This window comes from Chrysemys picta, chromosome 7 (genome assembly GCF_011386835.1).
Source record: "Chrysemys picta bellii isolate R12L10 chromosome 7, ASM1138683v2, whole genome shotgun sequence".
NCBI lineage: Eukaryota > Metazoa > Chordata > Testudines > Emydidae > Chrysemys > Chrysemys picta.
In genome coordinates this window covers 117580736-117608226 of record NC_088797.1, presented here as the reverse complement: position 1 = coordinate 117608226, position 27491 = coordinate 117580736, and the positions used below count along the sequence as shown (strand labels likewise).

Below are 27491 nucleotides of genomic sequence, written 5' to 3'. Positions count from 1 at the left end.
TCAGACTGCTAAATGTTTGCTGGATTGTAAAATAGCATCATCTATAAAGAATGATAGAGTAAGCAAAATGTCAGGCTTGTGCCGAGCTAAAATATGGACCAACAGGAAAGCTGAAACAAGATTGTCATTGTTTTTCTCTTGGCTGGGGGACATTTATGGCTAAATCAAGCATGTATATTTTGTTTTAATTAATGTATATTAATCTCCTGGATTTCCCCTTTTTAAACAATTTGTCATTCAACTAACCTACTCTGGTAAAATGTGCCATACCGTGGAAGCTTGGGAATTTCCTTGTGGGTCATATTTCACATTGTTTGTGTTTAGCTGACTGGTATAAGTAGGTAGTAGCGGTGTAGGGCAGCAACACAGAACAGTGTGGTTGGGAGACCGGTACAGTGGATCTGTGAACATATAAAGGTGCATGCTTCTAAGAAGATCTACACAGTAGACAGCTGTTGCCTGTAAGTACTAATACAGCTTGTTTGTCTTTCACAGGGTTATGTTTGAAGTTTAAGATTAACCTCCATCTTAATTCGTTTGCAGGACTTAATTTCCATTTTTAAAGGCTGAAAGAAATCAAATCTCTTAAAACAAAAGCCTGAGGAAGTAGAATCATGAAATTGCCATTGTCTATCTTGAATGAGAGCTTCTCTGTTTAAAAAGGTCCTCCACCCCCATTTAAAGAAAATGATTAAACTCAATGATTAAACTGGTTTACAAAATATCAATTGAGATAATGTGGATGACTAAGAGCCCTATTGTAATTTAGTTTCTTTTGTCTTTCTACCGACGTATCTTGACCTTTACTCAAATTTAGACTAATCTTTTTTTCCCGGTCCCTTTGTAAACTCATGGAATGTTGCTTTTGTGAATGTTATAGCATTTGCGAGTTCTGAAGACTTTGTTAATCAGGTTTTAAAGAGCTTTCCTGAGCCAGCCATTGAAACAAAAGGGGCGTCAAAGTAATATTAAAACGAAGAGGTAGAATGCAAGTGGCTACACATTCTTTTTTTGTTTTGTTTTTTTCTCCCATGCGCCAACTTTTGTATTTGTAGTTTTAAAGGGCAATGGATGAAAATTGTATTCAGTAAATTTGATAACAGATATTCTGCCATAGCATTTAAATATAAAGCCCCCTTTCACAAGGCAAAAACACATTTCCAAAAAGAAAAGAAAAAAAAAAGTACAAATTCTCTATCGAGGTCTGTAATGACACTAGGTTTGCAGTGGGTTGTCTGCCCATCTGAAACAACAGCCACCTGAGTTAACTGCTTCGATCTCTATCCTGGGACAAGGGAATGGTTGGGGTCACCCAAGAAGTTAATGGCAGGAGACTGAGGCCAGAAAATAAAGAACAATCTCTTACCACCCACGTCTGTCACACAGTGTCTGATAAAATTGGAGCAAAAGAAGCCACCTCAATCCCTCAGTCTGGAAGGGAACCTGGCTGAACATTAGAGGAGGAAATTGCAACACTTACCGATTTTCCTGGCAAGGGGAAGGATTGCAACTACATGTGGCAGATTAATTAGGTATTGGTGCTATAACTGATAGCCAGGTCAAATCAAAGTTGTTATGAGAAGCAGATCTGAATTTACAAGTAACAGTGGATCTTTTTAGGGCTATTGAGAACTGCTTCCCAAGTGAAAGAACAGAACGGTATCTAACTGAGGGTGTCACCTACAAAAGGTAAACAAATGAAAGAGACCAGATTTGTTTTTCAATAAAAGTGGAAGGACTTGCACTCCCATGCACTGCTACAGAGTAGGGACTGAGTGGCTAGGCAGCAGTTCTGCAGAAAAGGACCTAAGGGGTACAATGGATGAGAAGCTGGATATGAGTCAACAGTGTGCCCTTGTTGCCAAGAAGGCTAATCTCATTTTGGGCTGTATAAGTAGGAGCATTGCCAACAGATCAAGGGAAGTGATCATTAACTCTCTATTCGGCATTGGTGAGACCTCATCTGGAGTACTGTGTCCAGTTTTGGGTCGCACTCTACAAGAAAGATGTGGAAAAATTGGAAAAAGTCCAGCAGAGGGCAACAAAAATGATTAGGGGGCTGGAGCACATGATTTACAAGGAGAGGCTGAGGGAACTGGGATTGTTTAGTCTGCAGAAGAGAAGAATGAGGGGGGATTTGATAGCTGCTTTCAACTACCTGAAAGGGGGTTCCAAAGAGGATGGATCTAGACTGTTCTCAGCGAAGCAGATGACAGAACAAGAAGTAATGGTCTCAAGTTGCAGTGGGGGAGGTTTAGGTTGGATATTAGGAAAAACTTTTTCACTAGGAGGGTGGTGAAGCACTGGAATGGGTTACCTAGGGAGGTGGTGGAATCTCCTTCCTTAGAGGTTTTTAAGGTCAGGCTTGGCAAAGCCTTGGCTGGGATGATTTAGCTGGGGATTGGTCCTGGTTTGAGCAGGGGGTTGGACTAGATGACCTCCTGAGGTCCCTCACAACCCTGATATTCTATGATTAATTGTAACATAATGCAAAGGCATCCAGCACATGAAGGATGGTGACATACACACAAGTAACTGGTTGGCACAAGTTCATTGCTCTCAATCCAAACTGCAAAGAAATAGGAAGGCAAAGTATAGCTGGAAGACAAAGCTGTGATTGTGATGCAGAAACTGAGTTCTTAGTGGGATAAAAGTGTTGAAAGGTAAGATACCTAAAGCAACAACAAAAATATAGCAAATGGAGTATTCATCTAAAAATCACTTCCTACCACCAACCTTCTTCTGGGTTCAGCTCCACATTAGGATTCTGATGTAGGTCTGGTCCTCCTAAAAAATGTATTTTTTAAATGCGGTTAGAAATACACATCAAAACACCTCTGCAAAATTCTGCCCTACTATTAGAGAACTTCTCTTTCCATCTCTGTTACTCACTGGTTATATAACATTGCGTGGATCACTTAGCTTCTCTTGGTCACAGTGCAGTCTCAATTACACCAATGAAAATGTGGAGTAATTCCAGTGAAAAGGAGTTACTCTGAATCTATACCAAGATAACTGAGAACAAATGAAAAACAGGAGTACTTGTGGCACCTTAGAGATTAACAAATTTATTAGAGCATAAGCTTTCGTGGACTACAGCCCACTTCTTCGGATGCAGTCCGATGGCTGTAGTCCACGAAAGCTTATGCTCTAATAAATGTGTTAGTCTCTAAGGTGCCACAAGTTCTCCTGTTCTTCTTTTTGCGGATACAGACTAACACGGCTGCTACTCTGATACCTTTGTTGTGTGTCATTGGCCCAGATCTTCCTAACTCCCATTGAAAATCATTTTGTTTTTCAATGCCAATCACACTGGACACTGCCAGAAACAAATACTCATAATAAACGTTGTTTCATGGTTACAATTGCTGTTTGTTTGTGAAAGGGACAGAAAGTTAAAGTCTTTGGGCAGGTTTCGTTGGTGGCAAGCGAATCCCATTGGTCTATATAAAAAGATACTTGTGATCATTTTCAGGAAAGTTTGTGAAGTGTTTTCTTTATTAAGTGCTAGATTCTGCCCGTGGGGATCCTTGCCAACAAAGGCACTGCTCGGCTCGTGTCAAGGTGAAAGAATCTAGCCCTAAATCTCTGCTTGTTTTGATTTTCCAGGTTGAAGCAATCGGAATGGCTTTCAAATCTACAAAAAACTCCACAGGTACAAATTAGAATCTACTGAGATTTATCAAATGAAAATTATTTGCTCCAGCTTTCAAATTATTACAGTTATGTAACATCCCCACCAATGAGGTGCTAGGAATCTCACAGAGATGGAATGAGGCAAGTCTCTTTCCTAAAGACATTTCAATGGACAACGTAGAACCCACAGGAAAGGAATGCAGCATACAAAAAAGTGAGAGGTTAAATTGTCATATACCATATGTTAATGCTATAATTCCACCCCTCTATGGCTTCTCCCAGTAACCACATGCCCCGATGCAGCCTTCTGCCCTAAAAAACAGCATCTTTCCCCATCCCTGTCAGACTTGGTTTGGACTGAGTTTGAGATGGCTACAGCATAAAGCAGTGGTCCCCAAACTTTTTATTTTGTACCCCCTTATCTCTGTCTGCACCCACCTCACTCCCTCCCCCTCTCCAAGAACTGCAGTCACTAGCTGGGGCTCTGGTCAGGGCCAGAACTGCAGCCATGGTTGGGGGCCAGGGACCAAGGCTGAGGCTGAAGCCACAGCTGGGCCAAGGGCCAGGTGCGGGAGTGGAGTTGCTGTCGGGCCACTGAGCCACTGCCAGGCCATGGTCAGGGCCAGCAGCCGGGTGCGGGAGCAGAGCTGGGGCCATGGCTGGGGGTGGGGCCAGAGCAGAGCTGGGGCAGAGCAAGGCCCAGGGGCACTCCCTCCTCACCCTCCTGGGGACTGGCCTGGCCCCCTCCCCCAAACATTCCTCCATGCCCCCCAGGTTGGGGACCACTAGTGTAAAGGAACTAAACCAAACAAGTAGGAGACATGTTCAGTAGTTCCAAGACATTCATGGCTTTTCTTAAGGCAAAACTCCCATTGGCAAAACTCCCCTTGACTTCAGTGTGTGTGTGTGTGTGTTTATATATATTGTGACAAAGTTCCTCCTCTATCTTGGTGGGTCCTGCGCTTATTGGCAGATTTTCTTGCCTCAGAGATTCACCATGTGGGTTGGGGAACAGCCCAGAGACCTTCCCCTCTGGAAGAACCCACAGTCCAGGTCAATTGGGAGGAACCCAGGCCTGCCCTCTACTCCAGGTTCCAGCCAGGGCCCTGGGGGACTGCCACTGTCTATAGTGCCTCCTGTAACAGCTGCATGACAGCTACAACTACAACTCCCTGGGCTACTTCCCCATGGCCTCCTCCAAACACCTTCCTTATTCTCACCACAGGACCTTCCTCCTGGTGTCTGATAAGGCATGTGCTCCTCAGTCCTCCAGCAGCACACCCTCTCACTCCCAAACTGAAGTGAGCTCTTTTTAAAACCCAGGTGCCCTGATTAGCCTGCCTTAATTGATTCTAGAAGCTTCTTCTTAATTGGCTCCAGGTGTCCTAATTAGCCTGCCTGCCTTAACTGGTTCTAGCAGGTTCCTGATTACTGTAGTGCAGCCCCTGCTCTGGTCACTCAGGGAACAGAAAACTACTCATCCAGTGACCAGTATATTTGCCCTCTACCAGACTCATGTATCCCACTGGTCTGGTTCTGTCACAATATTTGTATGGTGGTATATATATATATATAGAGAGAGAGAGAGAGATTAGATTAGATAGGTCCAAGATGGGGTTTGCTGTGGGTGAAGGCATGACCTTTTAGGCTCTCCAGCTGCCTCCACATAGTCCTTGGGCACCTTAAAAATAAATCTACATCTTAAAGACTGGCTTCCAGGTTATAAAGAGTTAAGACTAGAACTTGCTTATCTACAGGCCATTTTGAGGAATTGCAAAGCACATTAAATAGGAAGGAGTTAGCTTTTGATTAGTCAATTCCACCCAGTGATCACAAACTGAGCTAGCTTGCCACGGCGTGCTGGGTCATGAGTCTATGTATTTGGATTTGTTTTGCCCAGAGGCATTAGCTTGTGTTTTCCCCATTTTACTTTCTGTCCATGTTGCTTCTCTTGTTAGATCCTGCCTTGGACCAAAGTATTTTCTGTCCTCTCTGGTGTTTGTCACTCTTCCAAATTGAATGCCATCTGCAAATTTCATTAGTGTGCTATTTACTCCCTCTTTCAAATCACTGATGAAGAAATTAAATTAGACCAGACCTAACACAGACCCTTGCACCTCCTCAATGCAATACATTGTCCGTAATCACGACTCTGTGTTTGCAATTTTGGGGCAGTCGGCAGCAATAAAATCAACAGAAATGGGAATGTGGTCAGACCCTGCATTTTATAGCCGTTATTTGTGCTTGTCTTCTCACCGACCAGGTTTCATGGCCTCTTAAGCACGGAAGCCCAGTGCTCAGCAACACATTGCAAGCAGGCCCATGTAGGAGATTAACTAACAACAAATTGAGTGACGGTGCCATTCATTTCTCTTTGTCTGGTAGGAAATCAAGTCACATTTTTTCAGGAGGATGAAGTCTGCAAGCACGGTGACTTTATCAAATCGCCACCGCCTCAGCTTTTCACTACACAGGTACAGTAAACCCAAATTAGTCATCTTCCAGCAATCCCTTAACAAACCTCTGTTATTTCTGCTGTTCTGAGGTTTATCGAGGCAAACTTTCCTTTCTGCAGAGTTCTTGGAAAAAGCGAGGTTTCACCTTGTGCAAGTCTAGCGAGAGATGCTACACCCTGAAGTACCTTAAAGGCCAACAAATAAAGGGTTTCATTGCAATTGACCAGTAGGTATCTGAAGTTCATCACTTTTTCTCTTAAACCACACTTCAGCAGTCTGAAATGAGATCACAGATTTCACCTTTTGCTGCTGATTTAGGGTCTGATCCATAGTCCTTGCAAGTCAATGGAAAGTCTCCCACTGACTTCAGTAGGCTTTGGAAGGGCTTAAGAGTGTTGTATTATTTGATAGACTTAATAGGATTTATATATACAAAAACCAAGCTACGGCTGTGTAAAGGATCCAGGTATTGTATCAGCTGCACACACCGCTAAAACAAAGGCTTCTATTACCTACAGTCATAGGTCCCTTATCTTCTCCAAGGACAACACCAAGTACTCCTACATGCAAAGGGATTCTGCCACACTGATGTTGACGAGCACCTTTCTCCACATTGGGACTTTACATGGAAGGATCTCTTCAGCTTTGGGAGGGCTTTCAGAAACTGGCCCGAGGCTGGTGCATTTCAGCTGGATACACACTGTAGGCCTGATCCCACTCTCCTTGTGCACTCCAGATACCTACCTAGTTCTAGCAGGGCCTAATTTTGTCAATTAGGCAGTGGCCCCTTGTGGGGGGCTCAGGGAGGGATTATATGGGGGATGGCACAGGCTGCCCTGCCTCTTCCCACCAGCACTGAGATAGCATGCGACCATGGCCCTGCACAAAGAGATTAGTCACTGCACAGCGCTGGGCACAGTTCTTTGGGCAGGCTACGGAAAGGTTGGGAGGTTCATTGGGCACTCGCCCTGGCCCTTGGGCTGCATGTACAAGAACCGATCACACTCTAGCCCTGGGTGTTTGGGATATATAAGAAATGCAGGATTGGGCCTAGAAACAATAAGGCTTGTCCAATGTTTTCTCCACCTTGGGCCTGATCCAAAGCCCACTGAAGTGCACAAGAGTCTTTACATTGGCTTCAAAGAACTTTGGATGGGCCCTTCTCCCTCCCCCATAGTCCTCATATTTCTGTTGTGCTTCTTCCGTTATCAGAAAGCAAACAGTGCAGTTCTCTTTAAGGAATTCTTTATGACTGAAAACTTTCCAGCTGGCTGAATCAAAAGTGTTATTTTAAATTATGTAACAGTATAATGCCACCCAGAAAGCTGTGGGGTTGTTTTTTTTTCTTTTAAGAATATAAAAATAGCCTTTTCCCCTCCAGTTGATAAATATTTTTTGTTTCTTTTAAAATTTTCTGATTTAAAAAAAAAAGGGAAGGAAGAAGTAGTTTCAGGATCAAAAAATTGAATTTTTTCCATTTTCAAAAAACAAACATTGTGGGAGTTTTTCCATTGAAAACTCAGCACATTTTTATTTTATGTATGTATTGACTTTTGTGTAACCTTTCTGTGGAAAGGCCTTACATTTCTCAACCAGCTCTATTATTAATGTTGGCTGTGTCTCAAAAAATGCTGTAATCATTACAACAGTGCCTACCACAATGGGGCCCCATTCTTGGCTGGCCCTGAGGTACCACTGTAGTAAACATGATTAATTAATCTCAGAGGAAGAGTTATTTAAGCAATAGCACAGAAATGATCTAGCAAGTCCTTGATCCTCATTGCTTTTATGGATGATCATTTCACAGTGTGCATCAATGCATGGGATAAGCCTTATATAAGTAAATGTTTCATATGCATGTCCAACAGGATTTCAAATATTGAGATTGGCATAAGTAATTATGAGAAGATGACAGCAGTAAGGAAGATGTTCAAATGCCACCCTGAGGAAGTGCTATCCATCAACACAGAGAGCAGGGATTACTACCTCATTGCGAAGGACAGGTACTCGTGGCGAGGAGGGGAGATGGCAGAGGGCATAGCCACCAAGTGGCTCTTGGGATCCATGGGGAAAGAAATTCTTAGCCCTGCTCATGGGGAATCAACTGTAGGGGACACGCCTGCCCTGGGGGAAATAGGGCAGGATCATGGTCTACAGTCCAGAGGGAGAATAGACTGTAGGAGAATGAATCAGGGGTTAACCCCTAGCTGCCTGGCTCCCGCGCATGTCCCCACTGCACCTAGAACCTACTACCACTCCACAGGTGGAAAACAGAGAAAGAACCTGTGGAATTCTTTGCCAGAGGATGTTGTGAAGGCCAAGACTATAACACGGTTCAAAAAAGAACTAGATAAATTCATGGAGGATAGGTCCATCAATGGCTATTAGCCAGGATGGGCAGGGATGGTGTCTCTAGCCTCTGTTTGCCAGAAGCTGGGAATGGGCGACAGGATCAGTTGATGATTCCCTGTTCTGTTCATTCCCTCTAGGGCACCTGGCACTGGCCACTGTCGGAAGACAGGAACTGGGCTAGATGGACCTTTGGTCTGACCCCGTATGGCCGTTCTCATGTTCTTAAAGAACAGGAATTAATGCTGCATCAACAGCCAATAGAAATTTGGTCAGGAGAGAGCATGCTTTGTAGAGGGGCTCACCGCTGCTTTGCCCCAGCTTTTCTCCCTTTTCTTCCTCTCCTGCAGCTGTGTCAATGAGAGTGTTTTTCATCAACGTAAGTACTGCAGGATGGTACACTGTACTCCTAACCAAAGCAGGAAGAACATACCTGAGTCCAAAGAGAAAAAATGCCAAATACCAGTTAGCATTCAAGCATGCATTCACGCAGTGCATTGTTCCCTTAAGTCATCTAGTGGGAAAAGTTCCAGAGCCCATCAAATTAGTCCTACTTGTGAACAAAATGCAGCATCTCCTTCTTAGTTGTCTTACAATGCGACCATACGTTAGTCTTTTCTGTCTGCCTGTTTAAACATATTTCTGAAAGTCACAGGCCATCTTCTATGGACTGCTGTGCATTCCTGTGAATCACATGGTGTGGAGCCTGAGAAGCACCTCACAGGAATTCTTCACACATGGCAGAAGTGAGCTTTTAGAGACCATCTTTCCACTGTGTAATCTCACTGGCCTTTATTAGCCAATGCTCTGCGTAATGGGCTGTAGTCATATGCGCCTATGCATAGCCCAAACTTGGTTTTGAATGGGCTACAGAAACAGAAGCCTCCTCACAGCACCAATCTATCAGGGGACGTTTTGGCCAGTGGGTCTCCATAGTTTTTTAATATACTGGCCGCACTCCTACAATTCCCTAAGGCCACCACACTACAGCAGAGTGAACTCCGCTAAGGCAGTGCTCTAGCATTGTAAGGAAAAGACAGCTTTTCCCTGCTTGGCCTTTTTGGGGCCTGATCCAAGGCCCACCGTAGTCAATGGAAAGACTCCCATTGACGTCAGTGGATGTAGGTTTAAGCCATTAGGAAGACACAGATGCACCATTTATTTTTTCTTGTGCATGATAATAATGGACTTTTCATTTCGTCATTCCAACCCACAGGGAACAAGTTGAGGACTGGTTCACTTCCCTATCTTTAGCCCACATGGAGGCAAAAGACGATGGATGCTCTGCTCAGGTGATGTTATAGTACAAAAAAAGTCAGCTGTTAAATGCACAAATCAGCCTCTTTAAGGAGAGCGGTTTGTAATTTCATTAGTAATTTATGAAGAGAGGGAATCTATACATTGATATTTGCTGGTATAGACCCTAAGTATATTAAGTGCACTTTCCCTATAACACCAGTTTCGTCATGAAAAAGAGATTCCTTTACGGTGAAATCTACCCCTGTGCAGAGGACCCGCACAATGCCTGCTCACCACTTAAGACCCACTTAAACACTAAAGAATCTCTTGTTCATTAGGAAACATGTACTTGAAGAAGTAAAGTGCACAGGACTTAAAGAGTACATGGGCCTTGTGCAGGGGTGAATTTCACCCATCATCTCACAGAATGACAATGTATCCCTAATTCTCATTTCTTGAGCCTTGGAGCCAAAATTCTGCATCATTGGGAACCACATGGGCTTCTAAGAGCAGACTTTTGTCCAAGGACCCATCGGTCCTCATACTGCTGTCACTGAATTCCTAGAACCAGAATCCTTCAGCTCAGAGAAGCAAAGGTCGGTCCCTCTCTTCGCCACCAGCCTTCGATGAAACAGTTTTGAGCACCCACGAGGAGATTCCGAGTGACTGCGGTGAAGTAAGGGGCTGTTGCTAATGATTCTGCTGCTAGGGCTACATGTGATAGTTGATTTGTATAATTGAACATCTCCATGAAAAGGAAGTTCTCCTGAGCTCGGGGCAGCATGCACTCAGGCCAGTGGAGTGACAGGAACATTTTGCTTTCTCTTGGGATTGGAAAGTAGATGTTGAGGCTCGAATGTGAGAGAATTCCTGTAAAAGGCTCACGCTGTCAGGTTTGTTTCCTGGCCTATCTGCATTTAAGAAAGGTGGGGGTTTTGGATGGTGATGGCCTCAGCTGGAAACCTCACTGGCCATTTTAGCAAATGGGCCAAGGATGATGGGCTTGGAGACTGAATGACCCTCCCATCCCTAAAGGAGGTCCCCGCACATCAGGGTTGGCACATCTTACCAAAGCCAAGTGCAGGATGCTTCCACTGCTGCCACCGGTGAAGTTCCTGATTGGTGGTTAGGATTTAAGATCTGAAGAGATAATCAAAGGCACAAATGGGAGGTAGGTGTCTGACTTCCATTGACTTCCTATGGGAGTTGGGCATCTAACTGTCCTTTGTCAATCCCCCTCCCTCCTCAATATTTAAATAGAAAGGAAAAAAGTACTGCTGCTTTCCTGGTGTGCCTGTAGATTTGTCTAGAAAAAGTAAATCAAGAGCAGCCTGGAAAACAGTGCTTAGTATAGTCACAAAGTACCACACAAACAGGGAGTGTAACAACGGTCTGGAGGGAGCATAATACAGACTGTGCTCTGTTACCAACCGACCATGCCAATAAAACACCTGCAGTACTTCTGCCCAGGTTGTCAATGTTTTTCCTTTGATGTGCAGGTGGAAGATCCCGCAGACGACAAGAAAAGGCCTCACTCAGATCCTGGCTCTCGTGGTCTCCCTAAACAGCGGCCTCGCCACAGTTTACCAGCACCTCTTCTTCCAAGTCTGGTGAGCATAGCTAGCGGGGCCTGGAACGCCTCTTATATATGTAAATGTTGCAGGAATGCTCATTAACGTAGGGCACTAGAGAGTTTACTGTGCCGCTGTAAGTTCTCTCATGTAACTGCTCTGAGCCAACAGGAGAGAGCTCTCCCATTGGCTTAACTACTCCAGCCCCCGCGAGCAGTGGTACCTATGTCAGTGGGAGAAGCTCTCCCACCAACGTAACGCTGTCCACGCCAGCCTTATGTCAGTGTAACTTCTGTCATTCAGGGAGGTGATTTAATCTGCAGTGTAGACCTAGCTTTATTGTCATGCCTCATCTACCCTGAATATCTGTATGAACGGTGACTCAACCACCTCCCTAGCAAGTCTAACTGACTCCAACTGTTAACCTTTTCTAACTGGCTGTAATTATTTCTTGTGTAGCTCTAACAGTTGCTCCTTCCCCTTCTGAGAGCATGACTGAGATTTCCCTCACAGTAGGGGCAAGTTGTCACAGCTCCATTGACTTCAATGGAGCTACAACAATTTACACAAGCCGAGGCTCTGTCCTTGCTAACATATTTGTAGACTGTGCCCATGTTCTTCCTGAATCGTCTTTCTAGCATCTCTCAGGGGTTGTCTACACACAAAAATTGCACTGGTTTAACTCAAATTGATTCAAAACCTCTTTAGTTAAACTGGGTGCCCAGCCCTGCATGAATACTCTTGAATCAGCATAAACCTGGCTTAGGGTTAGCATGGCTTAGTTTACACCTGTAACTGATTTCAGCCAGGCTTAAAATAGGAGTGTTTACACAGACAGTGGCACCAGTTTAACTAAATCAGATTAAAATTACACCACTCGTTAAACCGGTGCTATTTTGTGTGTAGACCAGACCTCTGGCTCACCCGCTTCTCTTTTACCTGCTAATCCTTCTCATGTTTGTATTGCCTTGGAGCCAAATGCTGTGCCCATGTTGTGCAGCAGGCAGCGCAGAAGTCCCTTTCTGCTGCGGATGCCAGTTCTGGGCTGATTGACTGTGGACCGGAGGGGTGGGGCGCACAGGGACTTCACATGGCCTTCAGTTTGGATTGGGGGAGTATGGCAGGGAGCTCTGTTTTCTGTTCGAGACTACGCGGAAAGTACAATTTATAGCCTTGCCCAACAGCTAATAAGAGAGAATAAATTTCTTAGTACAATATTATCAGCTCCAGATCATTCCTGCACGTATTGCTACTTGGACAGCCGTCTCCTGGCTTGTACCTTTGTGTTTATTTCCTTTTCTAGAGGTATGACTCTACATTTACTGGTATTAGATTGCATTGAATTACTAGTGACTCACTATTGTAGGCCTCGATCATGCAAACTCTTCCTCAGGTAATTAATCCTGACTCTCACAAATAGACATGAATGAGTCTACTTGTGTAAGGACTCATTCACCTGAGTGAGGGGTTGCAGGCTCTAGTCCCTAATCTATCCAAGTCACTCCATACTTTGAGGCCAGGGACCCATATCTTTGTTGTCCCTCTGGTTCCCATGACAACTAATTCCAAGTTGAATTTACATACTCTAAATAATGAATATGTTAAAAGGAACCCGGTTATGAATATGTTAAATAATAATGACATACTCTAAATAATGAATATGTTAAAAGGAACTCTGACTCCCACTCCCCGCTACTAACCCCTTGTATTAAGCTATTTATTAAGATTTTATTACTTGTATTGCAGTAGCAGCTAAAGGCCCCACTCAGGATGGGGGCCTTACTGTACTAGGCACTGCACACACACATAATGAAATGGACTCCCAAAGGGCTTATATTCTTGGCAGAACTCCTGATAGGCACTCCAGGTGGGGGAACACTAACAATAACAATTCCCCACAGATCACTATTCAGCCAGTTTTACATCCCTCTTTATGCTATTTTTAATCTGTGTGGTACTTATCCAATTTCTTCCTAGTTTTATGATGTGCCACTATGGTCTGGATTCAACAAGGTACTGTATTCAAGTCATGCCCAGCTTTAAGAATACTCTCACTGAAGTTCAATGACACTACTCAAGTGCTTAAAGTTAGGCGTGTGCTTAAGCATGCGGCTGAATCAGGGCCTATATCAAATGCCTTTTGAAATCCAGCACTGCTGCAGTATATCCTCTGCATTCCATTTTTGTCCTGAATCTGTGATAATGCCAAATAAGATTATTCCATTTGTTTAGCAAGAGAGAATTTAGATATGCATGTGTTGGTGTAATTTAGGGCTCAAACCTGGAAGGAGTAGAGCTAGGAGGGAAATAGTTTTCCCATCCCAGAAAAATTTGAGATTTCAAAAGAGATTCCCATTCCAAATCAGGGCAAAAAGTAAAAAACAAAAACAAAAAAACCCAAACGAAAAAGAACCACCTTAATTTTTCATGAATCAACGATCCCCAGAAGATTCTGTTTAGCTCAATCAAACTGTTTCATTTAGACTTTTTTTTAAATGTTCCATTTTGTGATGGTTCTTAAAAAAGAGTTAAACTATAATTAGCTTAAATTTTGAAACAAACAGTTGTTTTGAACCAAAAAACTGGAATTTTTCACTTAAAAATGTCAAAAATACAACTGACAGTTTCAAAACTGTTGGGTTTTTTTTCCAAAAAATATTTTGAATTGAGAAATTGGTCAAAAAAGACCCATTTTGCATGACTCTTTCAGATTTGACAAGTCAGCATTTGACGAAAAAACGGTTAGTTGAAAAATTCCCAGCCAGCTCTAGTGACAAGCACTCAACTCTCACTGAAGTCAGCAGGAGCTGAGAGACCTCAGCATTTCACGGGAATGTTCAACACCACAGAATCAAGCCCTTAGATATCTTGTTCAAGTAGGGCCTCATTGAAAGTCCACTGAAGTCAAGGGGGCGTCTGTCTCCACTGACTTCAGTGAACCTTGGATCAGGAGTGTAGAGTCCCATCTTTGCTCCCATTGGCTTTTATGGGAACATTTTTGGACCTGTGTTGACTCTAGGCTCCAATAAGTGCCACCCTTTGTTTTGTAATCAGTGACTACCCACAAGGCACACAAAAAATCGATTGGTCATTCCTCATTTCTATTCAATGCCAGTCTCCTCCTTTTCCCTGTAAGAAATAGGGTAATTAGTTTACTTTATCTTGAAAACAATAATATATTCGGTGGCACATTTAGTAGCTTTAAAATTTATTGCCATGGAAGAAGTAAGAGAGAGATAAAGAAGGAATGCATCAAACGTGGCATGGAGAGGTTTACTGAGAAGAAGCTAAATATTAATTATACTCTGCAGGACAATCAGATCAATGAGTGAGAGGGAACGAAAGGATGGCAAATTTAGCTTGAAGAAGTGACTTGTTCTTCCAAGACTTGTCAAATACTCCTGGTCTTTATGAAGGACCATTTTGTGCTAGCTCTTACTGAGGGCAAAGCAAAACACCCAGCATATACTGGGCTCAATTTCTACTCTCAGATAGTCAGGCATAGCTTCCAGCCCACTGAACTTTGCAAGTCAATAGCTCAAACTGCTGTCTAGCCAATAATTCACTCTTTATTCAGACAAGACTCCCATTGCTTTTAATAGTGGGGATCAAAAATGAATCATTTCTCCTTTTCATTGAAAAAAGTTAACATTTTCCAGCCAGTTCTAGATTTCAATGAGGTGGGTTGTCTAAGTGAGGACATCAGGACTAGGTCTGTAGCAAAGAACCCTGATACAGATCCTCAAAGATTGTTGTCAAGGGCGTTAAGCATCTGGATATCTTTGAGGATTTGTGCCCTGGTGTGCACAAGTGACACAACATCATGTGTACATTTTTGACCATTGGACCTGATTTTTTAACACAGCAGCTATTTTTGCATATGCAGTCAATGGCAGGTACAAACATCGCCTCCACGAGTCAGCTATTTAGATATCTACAGTAAATGATATTAATACTCACAGCTTTGCACATGCAGCTGCTTGAGTGTATAACTGAGCACAAAGACAGAAGCCTTGTTTAGAAGTCAGATGTATGGTGATATTATTTCTGCCTTTGAAGAGCAAATCTTCCCACAACCCTTCCCAATGGATTTTTCCAAGTAAATGGAAAGAAGATGTCAGATGTAGAGAATGTAATGTCCTATTAAACATGGAAGCTTTTTTTTTTAAATACAGAATAACAATTCTGAAAAGACCAGCATAAGTCAGCTGCTGTTGGACTCAGAGGAGAACACCGGAGAGGAGGGGGAAGACTATTATGCTTCTCCAAGCAGTATTCTAGCACAGGTAAGCCACATCAGGTAGGTTTCTCTGTTGATCCTGCTCCAAGAGAATATTCAGTTGTCCAAACCCAATCGTAGCAAGGTTGCTCGAGTACCAAACTCCCAAATCATTGGCAAGCAGGAAATTACAATGGGAGAGAAGAACAACGTAGTGCACACTGATTTGGGAAAGAGGGCGTCTAAGCTGAGATTCGCTGGGTATTTTGGTTAATTGAGGTTTGGCTGAGCTGTTTTAGCACAATACAGCACAAACGGACACTACATAAAGAAGCCAAGGGGACTCCTTGGTGGATGTAGAGAGAAAATGTTTACCTCCCATGTTGTTTTTCGTTTTCAACAGCTGGACAGTGAGCTATCAACGTCTGATCCCCCAGTTCAATCACACAACCCAGTGGAGAATGAGGATCCTCTCAGCAGGAAGTTGTACGTGTCGATGAAACCTCTGTAAGTAGCACTTTCTTTTAGTATTTAAAAAAAAATCAATGCAATGTCACGATACGGCCAGAGCTGCATTCCTGCTGTCTATATGAGGAAATCTACAGAGCGCAGGCTGTTTGGGAGAGGCCTTTCTGGGGTTATGGGGGGCATTTACCAGAGTGAAATTCAAGGTCATTTCACAAATTCATCCATTAGGACATCCTGACAGGCTTACACAGAATAAAATGTGACTCTGTAAGAAGTTGACTAATGTTTTTCCTGGGCTAAACAATGTAACAGCTGCAGCCACGTACATTCACAGACACCCAAGCCAGACACTCATTAGAGCAGGCAGTGTTGCGTAGTTGTTAAGAAAGAACTGTTTCCTGGTATGCCACTATCTCGCTGGGTAATCTTAGACAAGTCACCTCTCTGTACCTCAATTTTCCTACCTATAAAACAGGTCTAATACTACTTACTTTATAGATGTGCTCTATGGCTTGATGTTTGCAATATGCATCAGTATTGTCACATGAAAGACAGTACAGAAGTGCAGAGTATTAATCCATGGTCACATAGAAACTTCACAGCTTTCACTATGCACCAGAGAGTGACCACTAAGAACTTCAGTGACAACAGCAAAGAAGTCAGATCCTCCAGTTCCAAAATATTATTCTCCTAACTCTTGAGTTATAGGATAATTTCCATTGGCTGTTAGTCATTAATACTTGTGACACACAGATGAACAATTCTGATTCTAGCCAATGGAAGACAGTAGTATGTACTCATGCACATATACACCAGTTTATTACAATATTATTTAATTGCACATGTTCTATTAATGTTATATGTGGAACTGGGAATAGAACTCAAGACCTTGCACTCCAAGTCACAAGCCTGTCCCATTTGAGTTAAAGGATCTCTCCATTAACTGCTGGTACTAATTACACCTCTTTTCGGACCTCCAGCCACTAGAAGGCGCAACAAATAATCTGACAAGCATTTGAGCAGGTCTGACACATTCTATCCAGTAGAGGTCAATTATGCATTCTCACACAAGCCAGTATATTGCAGTGCCAACAATCTATACTCCTTTTCCTTGTTAAACCATGTTGCTTGGAATGGTTTTTATTTTTAATAAATATTCTTTCAATATTGTAAGTGTTTTGGTTTTTATGTTCCATTTTTAGGAGGCCAGTTTAGTTGATTTAGCTGTAATTTTGGCCATTCAATTCACTACAAGAACTTGTTATTCTTTGCCTCACTGACATCTATTTGACACAACTTCAAACACAACAAGAGTAACCGTGACTTGACATGCCAACCCAGTGCATTTTTTATTAGCATTCTTCTTCATTAGGTTGCCTGAAGAGAAACCCCAGCCTACATGCAGAAGTGATGAATTCCTGACCCTTCCCAGAAGTCAAGAAAATAGCATAGATTTAAGAAACTGCGAGGCAGATGGAAACCAACAACAGCTCACGCAAAGCAGTACTAATAAGCAGCTAACCCAGGAGAGAAAGCCAAATGTATCGTCACTATCAGTGGTTCAGTTATCTATAATAATCAAGTAAGGATGTTTTGAGCTGAAATATGTAATGTAATTACTTTTAAAGAGGATTCTATTAGACCCGGATCTTTGAGATAGCAGCATTCTTCCTTGTTCTAATCAATATCACACAAACCAGAAATGGATGAATGTAAGAATTGTGAGCTTTGAATTTGCGATGGCCAGATCAAAACCAAACACACCGCATAACACCTTTAAGAATAGGCGCTGTTGCTCTTTAAGGTCTGTTTTGGGATGAGAAAGGGGATTAAGGCCCTGATCGTGTTTCGAAAGCGTTTACTGGTGGTGTATTTATTTTGTAATATGCACAATTAGAAGTTTTCTGTCTACTTCCTTGTCTCTTGCAAGATAGTGAAGAGTGTGATTTCTAGCACAAAACAGCAGTAAAAGCGTTAGAAGGTGTTTAAGCATTGAAATCAATGGGAGTTAAGCATTTAAATGCCTTTCAGGATCAGGGCCAGAAGAGTCTGCCTATTAAACCCCCTATTTTAACCTATCTCATCCAAGCAGAAAGGTGGTTACTGTGTTAGAAATAAAAAAGGGCCACAGCTTCCCCATCATCTAGACCTTGGGCAAGCTTCTTAGTGGTGAGATCTGATGGAGCAGAATGTTCTCCAAGAGAAATGCTGGCAAATCCAGCACCTGCAAGATTTAACAGTAGGCTGGATAATGCCCTGAAGGACAGATTGTAGGAAACAATAATGAACTCTACTTCCTATCATTAGTGAGTATGTGCTTCAGTTGTCTGATTGGTAGAGTCTGACTTGTCTACAACATCCTCTCTTACAGTAAAATCACAGATGACAGCCAACTACAAGAGGTGGATATTTGCATCCCTCATGCTGATGTCACCAGTAATCTAACGCTTATTGAAGCAGCAGGACAAATATGGTAGGGCCTTTAAGTCTTATGGTGGTGGGTACTTGTCCACATGTAAATGCCTGTCAAACACTATATAAGAGCTAGGTATTTCTTGTGTGTCAGGCAGGGTGTAGTAACCATTGGGAAAGCATTAGCCTAAAAGGCTATTCTTCTAATATCAGCATGAATGGCATAATTGTCAGTTGTCCTTCATGCATATGGTAAATTGACTTGTGTTTATGTGACTCTCAGGGGAACAAGGGCAGAAAAAGGCTACTAGGAGGATCAGAGGAATGGAAAACCTACCTTACAAGAGGATACTCAAGGAGCGTGGCTTGTTTAGCTTAACCAAAAGAAGGCTGAGGGGAGATATGATCGCTCTCTATAAATACATCAGAGGGATAAATACCAGAGAGGGAGTGGAGTTATTTAAGTTAAGTGCCAAAGCTAACACAAGAACAAATGGATATAAACTGGCCATCAACAAGTGTAGGCTTGAAATTAGATGAAGGTTTCTAACCATCAGAGGAATGATGTTCTGGAACAGACTTCCAAGGGGAGCAGATTAGGCAAAAAAAAATTGACTTGTTTCAAGACTGAGGAGATAGTATGATGAGATTGCCTACGATGGCATGTGGCCCATCTGCAACTGCTAGCAGCAAAAATCCCCAATGTCTGAAGACGAGGCAGACTCTGACTTACTACAGAGAATTTTTTTCCCAGGTATCTGGCTTGTGGATCTTGCCCATGTGTTCAGGGTCTAACTCATTGCCATATTTTGGGCCAGGAAGGAATTTTCCCCTGAGTCAGATTGGCAGAGACCCTGGAGGGTTTTCCCCTTCCTCTGTAGGTCACTTGCTGGTTTAAACTAGAGTAAATGGTGGATTCTCTGTAACCTGAAGTATTTAAACCATGATTTGAGGACTTCAGTAACTCAGCCAGAGGTTACAGGTCTGTTACAGGAGTGGAGTAGGTGAGATTCTGTAGCCTGTGATGTGCAGGAGGTCAGACTAGTTTATCACCATGGTCCGTTCGGCCCTTAAAATCTATGAATCCATATGGACAGAGGGAGTGTGTCTTTTAAATTGGTTAAATACCAATAAATAAAACTTTTCTACCCAAAATCTCCCAGCATTTTGTACAGTTGGACACGTTATCATCCACATATCATGGATGGGGAAGCTGCAACCCAGGAAAATTCAGTGGCATGCACAAAGTGTCCGATTCTGACCCCAGGCTACCACTAATCAAGAGGCGGTTTTGTGTAAAGATGTGATAATCTTTGGGGGTGGGGGGGGGGGGGAGTGTGCTTTGATTGTTCAAAGCATCAAAAAGATTATGGGCTTGTATTTGGAGCAAGGACCTAGGAGGCAGGACTCTTGGATTCTATTCCCAGCAAATCACTTCAGCTCTCTGCACCGCAGGTTAATATTACTATGCACAGATGAGCAAACTATCTCACATGCTGTGGTGTGGTTTAAATAAGAAGCGTCGGCAGAGAGCTTCGGGTTAAATGCAGACTGTAAGTGCAAAGTGCTACTGAGTTGTTTCAGACAGGCTGACCTGAGTGGGAGTCCCAGCATAGACCTGCTGGCCGCCAGGGATTTGCTAACCATTTTCAGCACTGGGAATAGTCCATCCAGCAGCCAGACATTGTCACTCTTGGATGCAGGGGGCTGGAGGGTATCAGTTCTCCCAGCAGCGGTGCAGGGTAAGTAGGTAGTGTGGAAGTCAGTCCTCTCCCTAGATCTTCAGTATCAATAAAGTAGGAGAAAGGAAAGAGGAGAGGGGTACAGGACAGACTGCGTGGAAGATTAATTCAGTGTCTCATCCTTGCCCCCTGCTGTGCCGCCTCTTGCTCTTTCATTGCTTCTCAGCGGTAGGACTGGCTCTCGCCGCGGCTTTGATGTACCACACTTATCAGCGGCACTGCGGGTCTGGAGGAAATAGCTTTTTCAGCCCCTATCAGCCAGAGCAGGAAACACCACAAAAGAATCTGAGATGGGGCCCAGCTGCAAAACTTGGATCTGGAGCTAAACACCCAGGGCAACCCTAGTGGGAATTCGTACTGAAAGGATTTGGCTGGTTTCAGCTGGCAACAGTTTTGGAACAGAGCATCAGATCGAGGGGTCAGTGGGCTCCCAGGCTGCTAATCCACCAGGAGAAGCCAGGAGAGATCAGCAGCAAAGAGAGGCCAGCTGAAGGATTCTAAGGGAGTCTACTGAAATTGTCACTGGGGTAGTTGGAGGCAGAGTTTTGATGCATCCCTTTACAGGGGCAGCCACAAAGCTCTGATCCTGCTGTTCAGATGTCCACGTTTTAGTTCAGTCTGGACTGCAAATTTGGCCTGGAAAGAGCCACTCAGGTAAATGAAGGGCTAACTTCTCTGCATCAGAGGCAGTGTAGTTACATCAGCAGAGTGTTTGTCCCCACACTGTACAGAACCAAACAGGGTAAATCCCCTCACTGCCTGGTGACACTCCCCAACCCAGACCTGTTAGATTAAGGGATGACAATGCTGCATGACCTGTAATCAGATCCCTTTGGACGTACTGGTTGGAATGGATGAAGCAGTTTGTTTAAAACCAAAAATCAGACCAAAAAGCAATTATCCCTTTTAATATGTCTACCGCTTCCTATTTTGTGCAGGGCCAGGCAGCACAGCTGGAGTGAAACAGACCTGTCATTTGTGTTTGGACAGTGGGCCCAAACAATCCCATTCATGCTCTTTGTCTCTTCTTCCGCCTCTCTAGTGTCTCGCATTGGAAGGGTCCCTGCCGCTTAGGCTGTATATTTCACCATGGGGATCACATAGTGGCTGTGAATGACTTGCGCACACAAAGCATTGATGAGGTTTCCTTGTTTGTCAGCAGGTCCATGAGAAAGGAGGTAAGCCCCAATGGTGATTGGTCAGGGAAGAAGAGACATAGCTTTGGGGGTCAGATCAGCACTGGAAAGGGCTACCTAGGGAGGTGGTAGAATCTCCTTCCTTAGAGGTTTTTAAGGTCAGGCTTGACAAAGCCCTGGCTGGGATGATTTAGTTGGGGATTGGTCCTGCTTTGAGCAGGGGGTTGGACCAGATGACCTCCTGAGGTCCTTTCCAACCCTGATATTCTATGATTATGATCTCACAAGGGCTTCTGCCAATCCAAGCCTCAAAGTTTCAGGAGCTCACTCTTGTCCTGAGGAACTATGAAGAGTAGCTGAGACTAGCCGTGTTCCCTCACATCTCTTGCCCCCTAGCAATATCTAAATGGATACTGATCACCATCGTATGACTGGGGGATTAGCCTGGGGCAGGATTCCAAAGGTTGTGACTCTGGCCAGGAAGAGATCCAAATGCATGACACAGCAGTGCTGGCAAGAAATCATGACACCTTTCATAAAAGGCAGACACCCACTGAGAGTTAACCCTTTCTTGGCAGTCGATTCATGGCACCCACTCCATCGTACAAATGGACATATCTGTATAGTTAAGGTTGCAGAACAGTTTAACTTATAACCTTGTGTTTTCACTCACTGATAACTGCCCACAGGTCACACTTGGGACTGATGATTTCCATGCATGCTCTGTCCCAAATGGGGAATTTCTTTTGGGGGGGGGGGTGGGAAACAGAGCAAACTTCTTTTTGCCATTGTTGAGCTCTGCAGGGGTTTATACCCACCCTTTACCCCAGTGCAAAATCATTCAGCTTTGGGACTTGCGTGACAAGAGCTATTTACGTGCCCAAAGTCGATTGAATGATTTTTTTTTAATTGGTTGGATGCTAATGAAGTTATAAGCAACAGAAAAAATCATTTCTGATCAGGAGCCTCAGGCTTGAGGATTCCACTCGGTACAACCTCTGGTGTCCAATAGCTTTCCTTTTTAAACCTTAAATGCCTTCTCTGTGCCACCTCCTTAGCCTTAGCTATAACCTGATTCCGCTCCACCTCAGATCACCTGACTAAGCCCTAGCCTGCCCTTGGGGAGAGCACGAATGCGAAGTAACACAAAGGGCAAAGCATCAGGCCACCTAAGAAATGCTGAGACCATTTGCACAAAAGGTGGTTGTGAACACAAAACCCACCACAACCACTGCTGTCTTAGCTCCAGGCATAGGAGGAACTCCTCAGTAGCATCAACACCAAAATCCCACTCTGTACCGATTTGCAATAGCACCCCAGACTCCCATGGAATGGAAGGGCCAGAGTGTCCACACGGTGATTCTTGAGATGCTGAGCAGCTATAAATCTCATGCAGTCAGTCAATGGATGTTACAGGTGCTCAGTATCTTTTGGTTTCAAGCCTTTAGGCTGTTGGCTTCTTGGGTTAAGGAAATACCTGTTTATTGTGTATGTAGGAGGTTGCTTGAAGTGTTCAATCCATAGGATGTTTTTACTCACTCTCAGAATGTTGGGAAGAGAACCTAGGAGTCCTGACTCCCCTTCTCTAACCACTGGGTGTAACTCCCTGTGCAACACTCATCACCTTCTGGAACAGGGCTGGAAGTCTGAGTGGGCCCTCACAGTACATAGCGTTGGGTCCCATGTGGAGAGCTACATTTCTCCCAGCTAGGGTGACCAGACAGCAAGTGTGAAAAACCGGGATGGGGGTGGGGGGGTAATAGGCGCCTATATAAGACAAAACCCCAAATATCGGGACTGTTCCTATAAAATCAGGACATCTGGTCACCCTACTCTCAGCTGGGCTGCAATCTTGACACTCATGATCTCCGCCCCCCATACGGGCACCTTTATGTTTGGATCTGCTGAGGTCACCCAATCCCAGTGTAGCCTGAGCAATAAAAAGCCTGTCTCAGATCCCAAGCGACAATACAAATAACACGGTTAATAGATGAGGGTATTTAGGTGGGGGGTGGGGGGAGGGAGGCTGGGGGGAGCAGTGATATTTTATCAGATGTGGATTTACTGAGCTATAACAAGGTGACCCTTGTGTGTGTGTGCGCGTTTTGATTTGTTTTTTCAAAGGTGAAACTTACTGTCCGTCGGATCCCAGATTCAGACATTTTCCATATTAAAGGATGTTCATGTTCCTAGGTAAGTGCCACCATTTTAATGGCACCTATTAACACAAAAGAGATTGTTTCTTCACACCCTAGCAGTAATGTAATTCGCTGTGCTCAAAGCAATGCACGTTTATTCTACATGAGGTGAGGCTTGAGTTCGTGTAGGAAGGGAAAAAAAATCTATGTTTTTATTATTTATTGCAGTAGTGCATAGGGACCCCATTGTGCAGGGATTGTACAAACAGTTGTATAGTCCCTGCCCCAAAGTGCTTAAACAGACATGCAGACAAAGGGTAGGGGAAAGGGATAACATGTGATAAAGAAATCGTGCTTTCATATTTAGTACCACACAATCCTTCCAAATAGCCTTCCCCAGTCAGAGCTGTCGCTGTTATGTGCAGCTCTACAAAGAGTAAGAACTGACTGTTTGGATTTGATTTGCCATTTAAAGTCCCAGTTAAATATTTTGGACAGATGACTGTTAACCGTGAAATCAAACAGAATAGCTGTAGCAAACTTGATAGTCAAATCCTGATATCTAAGCGTGTGTACTGCATAATCTGGACTCACCTTTGTTTGCCCATTAAACTCATTCATCAGTTATGAGCGTGGGAGAAGGGGGGAAATTACCTTTGGAACACAGCCACGTTTTCCCTTGGGTCCTGCTCTGGGAAGGCAGGAGGCCAGCTTAGTGGAGCACAACTTAAGAGCGGTGGCACTGGACACGTGCCTGGGCAGTAGAATGCTCTGTGGATGCAGGGTTTTAATTGGGGCCCCTCATGTTACAGCCACAAAAAAGACATCAGGAGGTCCTGGACAGTAGACTTGGTTGGGAGATGGGAGCCTGATCCAACCTATTGGGCTTCAGTACGAGCTGCACCAGGCTCTAGATGAATACGGGGAGGGGTTGGGGACAGATGTTTGGCCTACACTGGAAGAGTCACCGCTCAGAGCAGAACACACACTGATCAGGAAAGCAGTGAGGGTTCCTGCGAGTTGCCATGCAATGCAGCATAAGGAGCCATGAACAATTGGCTCGTGTGTGAACAGACTTTAATCTGAGGGCTTCCCCAGGTTGCCAAGCTGTCTGAGAGAGACAGACTTTTCATTACTACATCACAAGAGTCACGATCACAATTGCTCGACACCTGAGTTAGCAATGAGGGCAGAGGAGTGAGGATGAATGGCAGTGGAGTATGAACTAAGCCAGGTCAGGATTCAAGCTGGGAAAACTGGAGCGGCTCTCAGTTCTATAGTTAAGCAGTAGCAGCCTGTTGCCTTCACAAAGTCCTACGTTCACTTCAGTATAAAGGAAAAGAGGGCACATCATAGTGGAATTTCCAGAGATTTATCTGTTTCCCCAACAAAGGATATCTCACATCAATATTCCTGGCTACGTGCAGCTGCAGTACAAGAGACTAAAGTTACACAAACTCCTGCTATCTTGCAAATATGCCTGATTTGCAATGCTCTCCACACAAAAGTATCTCTCTCTTCTTGATATGGAAACCTCTGTAGTGGTGCCCTCTAATTTGTGCTAAAAGTCGACCTTGTCCTATGCTGTAGGGACTTCTGCTTACCGAAACAAGCGTGATCATGTTCTGTTGTAACATATACGGATTCAAAAGAGTCTTATAACAAAGCAGGGAACACCTTGCTTGCCATGGTCTCCTTGAGAGTAGGTCAAATTTATTATGCCAACTAGAACAAGATTGCAACAGTATCAGTGAAGCCAGTCATAATGATTAATAATGTTTATACAATGAATTCACTTCATTTCCGCTCAGAAGGTCAATTTCTGAAGGTTTTCAAGTCTCTCTCTCTTCTGTTTTGTAGATAAGTGGTTGCCATGTGCATATTCCTGAAGATGGAAGGATCATCATTTAATATTTCTATTCCAGTTGCATTCCGATGCCTCATTGTGTTGTGCTCTGTATAAACACATAGGGAGATATGGGTCCTATTTAGAAGGCATCAACTGTGACACTGAAGGTAGAAGGAAAAGGACAACATCTGCCTGAAGAACTTCCATTCGTTCAAAGTGGTTGTGGGGCCACTTCTCTTTAAATTGTCTTTTTTGACCAACATCGCCGTTACTTGATCAGAGGACTAGATTTTTCATGGCTAAGATGGCTTTGGATGTGATCACTTTCTACCAAATTGGGATTGGAGTCTTCTCTGGTTTTGCAGATAAATCAGCCTTCAGGACAATCTTCCAGCCTTGAAAATGGCCACGTGCCACTGAATTGCAGTACAAAGAACTAACTTCCTTTCTCCAACTAGGGAGGAACAAAGGAGGTAGAAATGGTGTTAGAAGTAATTTCCTGCCACTTCCCGGAGCAAATGTTTGTGAAGTGAGGAATTAAGGGGTATATGATTTGTCTGTAGTTGTCATTGGAAAAACACTACTGCAGAGAAGTTTGCATATATCCGTTGAAGCAGAAAATGAACCATGCACTCTGTATCTCTCTGTTACAGCTCTCACTATTATGGCAATAGTGTTGTTCCTATGGCAACATGAAGTTTTGGTAGATTTGTCTAGCACTGCATGTTCATTTGTATGTCAGAAAATTTGGGATTTATTTCCCGCTTTTGCGAGTCAGAACCAAGGTGCTACCAAGCGATTGTCAGCTGCTGCTTGCTTTTATGTCAGATTGTATACGGTGTAGATGTGCATTACAGTGAATGTTACATGGTGTGATTTTGTTTGCGATGCAGATTGTATTCCAGCTATGAAACACGGAGGTGAGAGCCATGTGATGAATTAGAGGGACATGGGTTATGTTCCACAGGGATGTGATGCAATTTAACTACATTTCTGTGACTGCATCACCTGCCCAAAATTATCCCAGTGGGACTCGCTCTAACATTCCAAACCTTTCTGGGGTTTCAAACACACACACCCCTTTAAACAAAAATGGACTTGCCACAGAAGTATTGCTTTCTTCCCCCAAGTATATCATTTCCCAGAATTACACCTGCCCAAAGCCCTGGATGGGCAATATACAACCGGGGTCCAATAACAACTTTTCTAGACCTACAAGCATCATGGCTTAAATATTCAATATCTCATGTCCCTTCTGGGCTAGGAACAGCAGCTCTATACTAATGGGAATGGGAGATACCCACCCACCTCCCATTATGACCCCAACACTCCCTTCTAGCAATGGAAGGCCCAAAGGCAATGACTTTAGACTTGTGCTATTCTTAGGTCTAGAGGTGTTATTTTTAGATCACTTTTAGGTGTTTTACCTTTAATTTTAAAGTTCTCTGAGCTGTTCACAGCTGAACCATGGTCCTTCTCTTTTAATCTAAGAAGTGTTATATAAAATATAATATGTTGTATGAATGATGTATGTGCCTTTGTAGCCATTACATTCTACTGTGTGTTGTCCTAGCCAGCCTGGTGTAAGTTTAGAGCTACCTTAGGTGGGGTTTTTTAAAAGCAGTGAACTTCTGATGCAGTGCTTAGGGCCACATGACACCAGAAACTGATGTAGTTAGCAGCAGATGCTCTGCTGGTTTTAAGAAGGCTGCCTGCCTAAATCCCTGGCAATCCTGCAGGAGTGCCGAAACCGGCTCACATTGCTGATGCCTTAAGCTAACCCACTCGGTGCCTGGGGCCAGTGTCTGCCATAATATCTAGCAACTCTCTAGGTGTGTCAGCATCTGCAAAACTGGGCTCACCGGCTAGGGCAGCAAGGGAGGTTGGAGCGTTAATTGACGTGATTAGTTAAAACATTAACAGGCTGCACATTTATTGTACTGTAATTTCCTGTAATCTAATGCAATAGATGCCTGTAAGAGGGTGAATAACTGACAGTTAATTTCCATGTTCCCATGGCACACACTTTCATTACTGGCCACTTCTTTTTTTTAAATCTCAAATATAGACTGTGACCTTTGTATCACTCCACATTTTTTATGGTAAAGTCACTGTCGGGGGCAGGGGAGAATCCACAATTGCTCAGAGAGAAGAGGGGCTCACCGAACAGAGAACAGTTGTGGGAAGGGACTTCTCCAAATTGACATGCCTGTATTGTGAAGAGGGGGAGAGGGGGAAAGAAAGGCACAAAGTCTAATGTATAAAACAGACCATGG

The 27491-nt window shown here is 43.7% G+C and overlaps 1 protein-coding gene across 1 annotated transcript; it reads left to right on the top strand.

Annotated features, from left to right (window-relative positions):
* The first annotated feature begins 326 nt into the window (after positions 1 to 326).
* On the top strand, positions 327 to 27306 carry PLEKHS1 (pleckstrin homology domain containing S1). The gene is made up of 15 exons (XM_024103636.3): positions 327 to 461; positions 3610 to 3655; positions 6022 to 6110; positions 6212 to 6318; positions 7961 to 8095; positions 9658 to 9733; positions 10246 to 10356; positions 11180 to 11290; positions 15427 to 15537; positions 15874 to 15977; positions 17311 to 17520; positions 18310 to 18411; positions 21135 to 21270; positions 23353 to 23421; positions 25227 to 27306. The coding sequence occupies exons 2-14, from the start codon at positions 3625 to 3627 to the stop codon at positions 23419 to 23421; spliced, it is 1392 nt and encodes a 463-aa protein (XP_023959404.3). The 5' UTR covers positions 327 to 461; positions 3610 to 3624; the 3' UTR covers positions 25227 to 27306.
* The last annotated feature ends 185 nt before the right edge of the window (positions 27307 to 27491 follow it).

Excerpts from the sequence above, each read along its gene's own strand:
- PLEKHS1 (XM_024103636.3), top strand. The coding sequence starts at position 3,625 with ATGGCTTTCAAATCTACAAAAAACTCCACAG. Across the intron at positions 3,656-6,021 it reads ATCTACAAAAAACTCCACAG|GAAATCAAGTCACATTTTTT; the intron begins GTACAAATTAGA and ends TTTGTCTGGTAG. Across the intron at positions 21,271-23,352 it reads GCAGGTCCATGAGAAAGGAG|GTGAAACTTACTGTCCGTCG; the intron begins GTAAGCCCCAAT and ends GTTTTTTCAAAG.